At 42.9% G+C, this 10,805-nt stretch overlaps 1 protein-coding gene across 1 annotated transcript in view; it reads left to right on the top strand.

Moving 5' to 3' along the window:
• Window positions 1-6,241, top strand: part of LRRC40 (leucine rich repeat containing 40) — a 17,069-nt gene extending 10,828 nt beyond the window's left edge. The window contains exons 12-15 of the mRNA XM_026037181.1: window positions 1,562-1,672; window positions 2,693-2,770; window positions 4,237-4,422; window positions 5,614-6,241. Coding sequence (XP_025892966.1) covers window positions 1,562-1,672; window positions 2,693-2,770; window positions 4,237-4,422; window positions 5,614-5,719 — 481 coding nt within the window. The 3' untranslated portion in view covers window positions 5,720-6,241. The remainder of the gene's footprint in view (window positions 1-1,561; window positions 1,673-2,692; window positions 2,771-4,236; window positions 4,423-5,613) is intronic.
• The last annotated feature ends 4,564 nt before the right edge of the window (window positions 6,242-10,805 follow it).

Below are 10,805 nucleotides of genomic sequence, written 5' to 3'. Positions count from 1 at the left end.
TGAAAAAAGCCTGAACCATTTTCTTAAAACATTTGGTATGCCATCAAGTAGCATTTGATACTATTGTATGTGATTCTTCATCCACACTCAAGGGAAAATTTGAGTGAGAATAATTAGTCTTTTTGTGTAATGAGGGGTGTTACTGCATCTCTAGTAGTTTAAGAAAATGATTGAAACTGATTTTTAAGGAAAAAAATTATGACAACCTATACAGTAGAAAAAAAAACTTTGACRCTTAGAAACTATTCTTAAAATTTGTGTTTAATATATCTAAATATTTTTGAGATTGCTTATAAGAAAGGGCAGGCAATGGGGAGTTAACAGTCTGAACCTGCACCACAGAGACTACCACATAACTTAGTATTTACAAATCTTAAGAGCAGCTTCAAGTAATGAAGTTGTTGTGCTTGATATGGGATAGATGTAATGGGAATTCTCTTACCTAGGAGAGCAGCCTGGTGCCTCCTTGGTTGGCTTGGCAGTTGTTACCCAGACACCCTTATAGTGCCTTAATTTGGCAATATTGCCTGAGCAGAAGTTGTGTGCTTGAGCTCTGAGCTGTTTTAGCTCTTGTGAGCTAAACATGTGTCTGCGTGTTTTTATAATGCTCAGTTGGAATCAACATGCCCAAATCATTTCTGTCCGTGTAAGCAGATAAAGGTGGAAGGTGTGTTTCAGTAATCAGTATGGATTTGTCTGTGTTAGTGTGGTGCCCACTTGTTTCCATCCTGGAACCCAAATGTGCTAGGCATTCTATACCTTTAGCACACAGAGCTTGAAGAGGAGGTGCTGTCTTTTTCCCATGGAAAAAAAAAATCTTTTCAGTACATTCGCAGAAGATGAGTTTGGTGAGATAATGTTTGTGCCTTCCATACTTTTTCATGGATTGAAGGCTGTAGCATTCAGTGGGGAGGAAGGTATAGATGTGCAGCTGCTAGGTGAAGGAGAATTCAGTGGGAATCCAGGTAGGAGAGGTGAGTATTTAGCTCATTTAATTACCTCTTTGAGGTTAAAACGAAGATTCTGTCATGGAGATTCAACAGTTAACGTTCTGAACTTCTAAGCACTTTATACTGAAACATCTCAGTATTTTATGAGAAGCAGCAAATGCAGTTTGCAATAGCACAACAGGGGAACAGAAATGAAATAATCATAAATACGTTTGTGGTGACTATTGAAGAATCATATGGAATCACATGAATGGAGTCTTTTGTTAAAACATACAGGGCAGGAAATGAGTGATGATCATTTGTTGCCACAGTTTCTGAAATACCTCTTAACAACATTTAAGTAAACTGGGTTTTGTAATAAAATCTTTTCTGTTTCAGTGAAACTGACTTTAGGAAAGGAACTCTGAGCTTTGTCTTTGCACCAAGCATGAAAGTCCAGGATAGGCTGCTTCCTTCAGTTTACTTTCCATTATCTTCACAAAATCACTTCTGAAGCGTGTATAAAGAATGTCCTTGGTTTGTGAATTTCTAGAATAAAGTATTTTTCCATTAATGTTGAAAATATAATGCACACATTTACATAATAAAAGTATATTCTTTCAATGTTGCAGAATTGTCGAGCTGAAAGACTCAGTTGATGATGTCAACCTTGGCTTCAATAAACTCTCATCTATTTCCCTGGAGCTTTGCACGCTTCATAAATTGACACATTTGGATATCAGGTTTGTGTCGTGTGTTGGACTTCCTTTCTGAGTAATTTATTTCCATGCCTTTTTAAACCAGCCATCTGTTCCTGCAGTATAGCAGTGCTGAAGTAATTTTTCATTTCTTTAAATACCTCCGTGACAATTGAATGACTTGCAGATCTGAAATGGCAAGTGGCCTAGATCTAAGCATTGTTTTTTTTTTTTTTTTTTTAACAAAACCAAAAAAGGTGGGGTGGGCAAGCTCTGAGTCTTGCTCTAATGAAAGGTCTTGCCCCTGTCATAGAAAGGTCCTCAGAGATGTTAAATGAACGTTTAAAAAATAAATAAATAAATAAAAAACAACCCCCAAACCCTGGAGGGTATCTGGGAAGTGGTACCAACGAGAGCAGCCTTGGTGTGCTGCGTGAAGCTGGAGCTGTCTACAGGTACTTCTATTTGTCATAGACCTATTAAGTTCCTTACTGTAACTCTGCTTTCTCTAACTTATGGAAAAACATGCATTTGTTTAGCTGTTTAGCATTAACTCGCTACCAGTTATTCTCTCGGGTGCATCATGGAATGAAAAGCAGTAAAACCCAGTTGCAAATAGACTTTCTTGCTTTGGCTTGGTTTAAATTAAGCTGCCTGTAACATATGTGCTGCTGATGGCCAAGTCGGGCCGAGGACTGCAGAAATGGTTGCTGAGGTGAGGTTGGTGAGAGGATAAGGCTGAATATCTCAGAATGCACAAGAATTAAGTCCATGTCTGGGTCGTCTTTAGTGAATGGAATTTGTTTTCCTGTTAACGACCCTTTATATGCCAYGCTCAAATATCTTTTTTGCAAGTTACTTATTGGCCAAAATCCGAATGCTTGCATCAGATGCTTGCATCAGCGAGCATCTCTGCTTGAGCGTGGTCTTGGCCCATTTATGAAGCWGCTTGCTGATTTAAAACAGCATGTTAGTAGTGGTAAATGTGCGTATTGTGTCACTGAGAATTCTTAATTAATGCTTGCTAAAGTTAGTAATTATTATTTGTCTTCATTTGATACACAGAAATAATTTTTTGACATCATTACCTGAGGAAATGGAGGCACTGACAAGACTGCAAATAATAAATCTTTCCTTTAATAGGTAAGTCATGCTGTAGAGTTTTTATAATATAAAAAAGACTGGGCCAAATTTGTATGACATTCCTGTGATCAAATGTGTGAGTCATATAAAGAGAATGTTTTTCTGTGCACAGTGTAGTGTATTTGAGGAGCTTGCCATCCCAAGAAGTTTCAGAGAGAGACTGAGAACCAGCTGGTTCAAAACAGCATTGAACAGCACTGTGAACAGTGTGTCCAGAAGTGGGTTCCAGCAGCCCTGGTCAGGGATGTACCTGTTAACACTATAATAAGGCAGATCTGGGTGCTGGAAAAATGCAAGGGCAATGGACTGTGGTGTGTGATGGGGCTTGAGTAGCCTTCCTGAATAGCATCTCATCCTGCTTTTATTGCTTACGGATGTGACAGACAGTTCTGGGTTAGAAGGACCCTTGATTTCACTCCGGAGGCCGTTTCTTACATGCACAGAAAAAGATTTGCCCATTATTCTCCCTTCTTTACACTCTTGTGTCTGGTACTGTCATTTATGTTGGAGAACTGTCATTTATGTTGGAGTAAGTTTTACTGTAATACCTTGTGCCTATGATTTTAGAAGATCTATTGTGTTTTTGAGTATATCATAGCAACTGAATCTTTTGTCTCCACTTAGCCCATTTCCTTCATGAAGGCTTTCTGTAAAATCCTGATCTTAAGGAGGGCAGTGGAAGTTTTGCCACTAACTTAAGTGAAATTCAAATAATACCCTTTCAGTTTTGCCTAGGCATAAGTTTTTCCAAACATTATCTATCAACTATGACCTTATTTTAACTCCCAGTGACTTTACACCCCCCATCTGTGTTAGTTACAGCTCATTCTCTAGGCTTTATTTGTTCTTACTCCTAGGAAAAGCTTAAGGGAGGGTAGCCTTTCAGAAATGTGTTCAGGTTACTGTTCAGAAAACAAGTGCAATGCTGAACATGTTTCATGTTTTAATTTTTAAAGAGAAAGCACTTTTAAAAATTGTCAAATTTATTTTCATTAATTAGGTTAACTTGGTGATTTTTTTTCCCCAAATTGTGTATATATTGCTATGTGTTCTGTTATGATGACATAGGAGAACCTATATRTTGTTTGCAAATGAATGTTCGTGGAATTTTTGGAGTAATATGATGCACAGCACATTCGTAGTTATAGCTCTGAGCTGCAGTACTGGGCTCTTAAGGAATATACAGTACTGGATAATTAAATGCACTGTAAGAAAAATGTGTGGGTGGTTATTTGCAGTTCTGTAAATGGTGCTGCTGGACTATAGGTCTCTGTTATGGGTGCTGAGTTGCCACTACGCAAATTCTGTCCAGCTTTTTCACTGTGTGCAAGTTAACATTGTACTTTCTCCTTTCAGAGTGGCTTATTTAAACCAAGAGGAGTTAAGATCAACAACCTAAAAACCTCTTTCATTTTTAAGGCTACTTATTTTTTGTGTGTCTCATATCTGACTCCCATCTTTTTAAGGTTTAAAGTATTTCCCAGTGTCCTTTATCACCTCCTGGCCCTGGAGACTGTCCTGCTCAGTAACAATCAGGTCGGGTCCATAGATGCTCTGAAGCTGCAGAAGATGGACAAGCTTGGAACCCTGGACCTTCAGAACAATGACCTCCTCCAGGTGCCACCAGAACTGGGAAACTGTGAGACTCTGAGGTGTGTATTTTGAGCAGTGGCGTGTGGATAAAACACAYAGATTTTTTTTCAAGGTCTATTTTGTCAGAGGGAAAATTACAAGTTGGCAAGATAGTTATGTATTCGGACCTACAAACATCTGAGTAGGTCTTCATTATTTGTAAAACCATGCAATTTCTTCAATTGCTTAAGMTTTTTAGAGAATTGGCAAAGTTTTTTTCATGACTTTGTGAAAATGTACTCTGTGAATACAAATTAATATTAAACTTTGAAGACTTTGAAGGCTGGATGCACAACTACTTACATAAGTAAGCACCCTGCAAAGTAGAGTTTAATTTAACTGCAAAGGGTCAAACTGCAAGGGGTTCCTAATTTAGCTTCCTCTCAATTTGCTTTTTGCTCTTTACTGTAGGAGTTTTTTCATAGGATATGGAGCGTTGGTATTAAGAATAACTATCTCTTTAGTTGGCCTTTGTTTCTGTCTCTTTGCCAAAGCTGCTTTGTTAAAACGTTAGCAACTGAAGGTACTGAGGTTTTYTTTAAGATTTTACACTACAGTTGGCTGTGTAGAAACTGAGGAGAAAGTGAAGAGTAGAAGCGGTAAAATCTGCAGATGACACTTTCATTAATRAAGTCTAGGAGGTCGTGAGGAGCTTGGAGTCTAATAGAAGGAGGCAAAGGTGTTTCTCGGAGGAGGACTGGCTGGCTGGTGGCTCTTAGTATCTGCAGTGATCTGCAGTTGGAGAATGCATCAAACTCCCTGTATTGATTGCTGGGTTTTCAGTGATTTGGAACCCTCGCCCACCTGAGCACCCACGTGGGCTCACCCAAGAAGAGTGGGTCAGCAGCTGCACGAGGAGAGTTTTATTATAACGTATATGACTCTGTGGTTTGTGGCAGTTATGTGTTTCAGCAGGTCTTTTTCCTCCCTGTCCTGGGCAGAGGCTCGCTGAAGAAGAGGTGTGTGTGGGTGTGTGGGTGGGTGTGGGTTGCAGCGGCAGGACGGTACGAGCGCAGAGCTGCTGCCATCGAGCACAGTTCCCGTGTCCAAAGGAGATCGGCAGGTGGGAATTACGACAGCCGCAGCTGAAAGTCTTTCGAAAGAACACAAGAGAACTCAGGAATACCGCATGTTTCATGAACTGATGCATGGTGTATGAATGGTTTGTGTAACCCGTTATAAAAATGCATCCAACATCTCTGATTTTCCAGGACCCTCCTGTTAGAAGGAAATCCCTTCCGCACGCCYCGTGCAGCTGTTCTGGCCAAGGGAACGGCCGCAGTGCTGGAATACCTGAGAAGCCGAATCCCTGCCTAGTGCAGCTGTTTGTTTCCCTCTTGGGCTGGTGGATCCCGCTCCTCGCTGACCACACACTGAGCACTCAACTGCCTCCCTCCGTTAGCAACGAGAACTCTGTTAAGCTGATAAAGCTGCTGCCATAAAGCCTGTGAAAATGGGATTTAGAGTTTGGATGGTAAAAAGGAAGAAGTTGCTCATGAAATATTTTTCCCTCCAAGGTTGCACGTTTTGAATTTTAAAATGCCAYAATAGTTTTGTTGGCACTTTTTGTAATAAGGTATTGTGTTGAAAGCTAGGTTCAGTAGTAATGTTTTTCTACAAATAAATTAAAAAAATAAAATTAAACACCAAAGTATTTGAGCATAAATAAGATATAAATAAACTTTTTGCCCCTCCTCCCCTTTTTTTGATGCCTGTTTTATAAATATTTGCTACACTGTCTTCTATAAAGTTTTGGTCCACTGTTGCCTCAAGCAGTTGGCTCCTGGTCAGTGTGTTAAAGCGCTCGAGGCCTTAACCTGCACGTTACGGTGCCGCTGCAGTATGACAGGTACCGCCCGCTGCATGCACGGGCTCTGTATAATCCAGACGTGGCTGGTGTCGGTAGCTGCACTGAAATAATAAACGTTTCCTGATGGATGTTTGATTTTGGTTTCATTTGAGTACTTTAGAATATATAGGCAYTTTTTATTTTGTATTTACGAATACCTCCACATCCTAGAGGTGATTTCTTATTAATAATGGATATGAGTAATTTWTTTTCATGGATATGAGTAATTTAAAAGAAGCTGCTTGATGTTGCTTGTGCTGTGACTGCAGGTGTGTAGTGCTGCYGCTCAGACTGTTAGAGACCCGAGTGAGGACTAAAACTGAGGCRGATTCCAGCGTGGCTCCGTTTCCCCTCCTTTCCACCGCTCGGCCSCGGCCTGGGCCGCCAGCCAGGACCTGGGTGCTGCCCCTGCGGAGGGCTGCGCTGCTGCCGCCGGCAAGCTGCTTTCTGTAAGTGCCAGCTGGAAAAACAAAACCGGGACTTTTAACTACGTGACCTCCTTGCTAGGCTTTAGGACAGCAGTAGTGTCTGCCTTCCACTTCCRTATGGGAACAGCCAGGCTGACCTCCTGGCTCTGGCACGGGTTCCTAGGCTCAAGGGGATGGCATGAAAACTTTTTTCTCTGCCTTTGCCTGTCCAGTCTGTAGCAGGGCAAGTTCAGTATGGTTCAAGCTCTCCAGTGTTTTGCCGATGTCCAGAATTAAGRTTAAACTCCTCCCTCCTCCCCAGGACCCGAGCTGCAGCGAGCAGCTGTGCGCAGCGAGGCGGCCTGTGCTGCTGCCCTCGCAGCAGCCCCGCACCAGGACCCGGCCCCAGCCCTGCAGCCACCCCAGCCCCAGGCCTGGTAATGATGGAACGGGGTCCAGCAAGGGGGAGAGGCTGGGGCGTGGCGAGGAAGGACAAGAGGTGCTGGCGTCTTCCCGTTACACGTAACTAATAGCGTATTCGTGCAGAACGCATGACAGACACCGATCTTGTCCCAAGATGGGCTGGAGCTACTTGGTTTATTGACCTGCTGCTCTGCTCCCTGGGCCCTCCCGTTCGCCCCGGCCCTTGGAGCGGCCCCAGGCCTGGGGCTGCAGCTGCCCCTTGTCCTTGGTGGCAGGGTAGGAGCTGCTCAGCTGGGTCACCGGGCCAAGGACAGAGCCCGTCCCTCCGCTCCTGCGTTGGAGGGTGGGAACTAGAGCAAATGGGCCTGCAGCCACCACCTGCTTACACCTACATCAGTGATGAAGACGAAGCAGTTTTAAGTGAGARAGGTAACAAACATCATTTTTTTTTCCCCGTAACTCAGAGAACAGCATTTTTCTAAAACTCAGATCCTTTCCAACAGTAAAAGATGACAAAATTAATTACAATAAGGTGACATTTTAATATTTATACAATAAAGAGACTTTTTAATGTTATTCAAAACACTTTTTAAATACTGAAAAAGTTGGGTACACCAAAGCCGAAAAATGGCTCTGCTATACACTGCACAGCATCGTTTTAGTCCCTGTATTTGTTTTCTGTACAGAAGCATCTGCAAAATGCATTCTAAACACAATATGCACCTTACGGCTTAGTGTCATACATGAAATAAAACTGGAAGGATACAACTTGCATGTGCAAATTAACTAACAATATAATTGATTTCACTGAATCAATAGAGTTAAAATAGAATTTGAAGTACCTTTTTGCACATAAAATGAAGCAGCTTTCAAGTTCAGTAAGTCCTTATACTGCAAAAAACATTAAGTACATTCACAATCTATGTTAATAAAGTAGTAAATATTTCTTCATTCAGCCTTATTTACATTAATACTGTAATTAAACTGAAAAGTACAGTTAGTCATTTGTAATATAGCAATCTTTTAACACATACAAAAATGACCATTTTCTGTATATAATTTAAGCTCAAAATCACAATTATCTCAAAATATTAATTACAATACAGCCATCTCCATCATAATTAAACATGTCTTTTATAAAATGGTAAAATTTTTAATAAAGTAAGCTGTTGGTTTTGAACGGGATACAGTACTCACAAGTAGAAAACAACCGATAGGAGCGTGGGTTGTGAGCGGGTTGGGCAGTGCCACGCGCGCCAGCACAGAGCCAGGAAAGGCCCCGTGGCAGAGCTGCAGCCTCTTGTGCTGCAGGGCTGGGGCTGGGCGGGAGGGCTGTCTCAGTGCTGATGCAACACGATGCAGGGTCACGTCTACATAATCTGCTCGAATCGGCCATTAAGAGGGTTTCCAAAGACTTGGGTTTTTTTCCCTAAGTGGAAACTACTCAAGTTTTATGAGTAGCAAGTGCTGCTGAAATTTGCTTTGGCAAAGAAAATTCCCTTTAGCCGATCAAATTGAGGGTGCGTTGTGGAAAGGAGCTCTGGTTTCCTTGCCTGGCCTCTGGGTGTCACAGCTGTGCTGCACACAGGTGGCTTCACGCCATCGCCTACCCATGCGAAACGCAACAAAACAAAACCGTCCATAATTCGTATCCTATCCAAACTACTCGCCTGAAAGTTGTATCTTTACTTTTGGATTTCATTCATACTAACGAGACAGTGAAGTAAATCATGAAATTTGATGACTGGCTGAAAATAAAATCACAGCTTTTTATATGTTCCTAAAATTAAATGCTGAAAGGTCAAGATGGGGAGAACAACAGTGAAGCAGGAGATGAGCTCGGCCCCCAGCTGCCCGTGGGGTTGCGCCCAAACCTTAGGTAAAGCTTCACTTTCACGGGGACGTACAAACGTCAGGTCCCACCCGTTGGACCCAGAAGGTGCCTCCTTGCCGCGCAGGGCGCAGGCCCCGGGCGGCGCTCGGTGCCTTCCTGCGCCCGCGGCTCTGCCCTGGGCACCGCCGGCCCGGGCGGCACCTGCGGGGAAGGGGGCAGCTCTGCCCCCGCGGCAGGGCCAGACCACGTCCTGCACGGGAACCGACTACAAACTGGGGGGGGGGGGGGGGGCTTCATTGAGTGTTTGCATTTACTGTTGCATATATCTCTCTCAGATATACATATATATATATTTATAAATATATATACACATATGTATAAATATGTATATTTTTGATTGCATAAGGTAATTACAAGCCATAGGGGGTTTAATCAAGAGGACAGACTTCATGTTCAAGGTGCCYGTGACCTACTTTTTACTAGCAATAAGAAATTGATTTCCTGAATGTTTCATAGTCTGTTTTTTTTAGTTGTATTTTGGGGTAATAGAGATTAGCGTTTTTAACTTTCCAGGTGTAGTAATACCCCCTAAGAGCAAAACACATAATTCCATAGCTATTAGAGCAAATTTTCCAAGATCTTTTCATTCAAGTTCAGAAAAAAAAAAAAAAAAAAACCAAACCCACAACCAAAAAAACCTACCTTTAAAAACCTCATTAGCCTTAGGACATAGGTCACCCAACAACCCACTGGCAGTGGGGGCACTGGGCATCCCTGGGACGCTCAGCACTGAGCTCAGGACAGTCCTGTCCTTGCCAGGGGTCTGCGCTGAGAAACTGTCAAGAACCAGTTACGGACTGGTACGGACATGTTAAAAATATACTGGAAAACATTAAAGCAATTATGAAGTGGTTAAATAACTGTTCTTACAAACAGCTGTCTTTTTTCAAATCAAGATATAGTAACACCCTGTTCAAGTCTGCTGTTTTTGGATGGGAAAATAATTAAGTTACTGTGGCTAGAAGGTCCTGTAGCCTTCCCGTGGGCTTAACCTTTTCCTCCAGATAAGAAAGAACTACATTATTTTCTCTTACAACTAACTGCCCTATAACAAGAATGAACAGAAGAGGCTCCTAAGAGTCTGGCCACTGCGCTTCAGAGCCAGCCAGGTCCAAGCTGCAGGGGACTCTGCAGTCACCCACTGCAGTTGGTAACGGTAGTGCAGGAACGTGAGCACTGACAATGACCATTTAATCCCTTAAAATAGATTTCAAAATATTTACAGTGCAGGCTTCCTTTTTCGATCTGGCCTAGGTTAGTGTTTAGTGTATGCAAAGAAAGGCAAACCTCGAGAGCTGTGTGTGCCCAGGGCACAGTGCCCCAGCCGCGCTGCACCTTCYGACTCTACCAGCAGGTTTCAGGCCTTGCTAAACCGCCCATTATCAGCTTAAATACAGTTGTTCACGTGGGAGAACATCCAGGATAACTGGACAGCAGCGCTTGTTCATGYTGAAGCTTCACTGCCATTCAAGTTTGGAGTTTGACCTTGTTTRCTGCCGCCTGGGGGAGGGTTCAGGGTTAGGACTGGAACGGGACACTCCCCTGCACTAACTCCACTTTATTCTAACTTCCCTTCCACCATGAGCCATAACTGAAAGCAAGCAATCACAAGTACATGTCTGCACACAGCCACCACTGGTAACGCCCTTGTACTTGCTAAAGGCAGCACACACAAACCAAACCTCTCCATTCAAAAGCACTGGAGATCACTGCTCTTTGGAGTTCCTCACTGCTCTTTGGAGTGTGCCMGTTCCTACCCCGATGCTGCGTCCTGGCTGTAAGGCTGGAGCGCGTCTCTGCCCTCCAGCTGGCAGCTCTGCCTGGGCCAGG

Source organism: Nothoprocta perdicaria, unplaced genomic scaffold (genome assembly GCF_003342845.1).
Source record: "Nothoprocta perdicaria isolate Ctin4 unplaced genomic scaffold, notPer1 scaffold_191, whole genome shotgun sequence".
NCBI lineage: Eukaryota > Metazoa > Chordata > Aves > Tinamiformes > Tinamidae > Nothoprocta > Nothoprocta perdicaria.
Note: the sequence above shows the minus strand (reverse complement) of the source record. Positions and strands in the feature narration are given on the sequence as shown.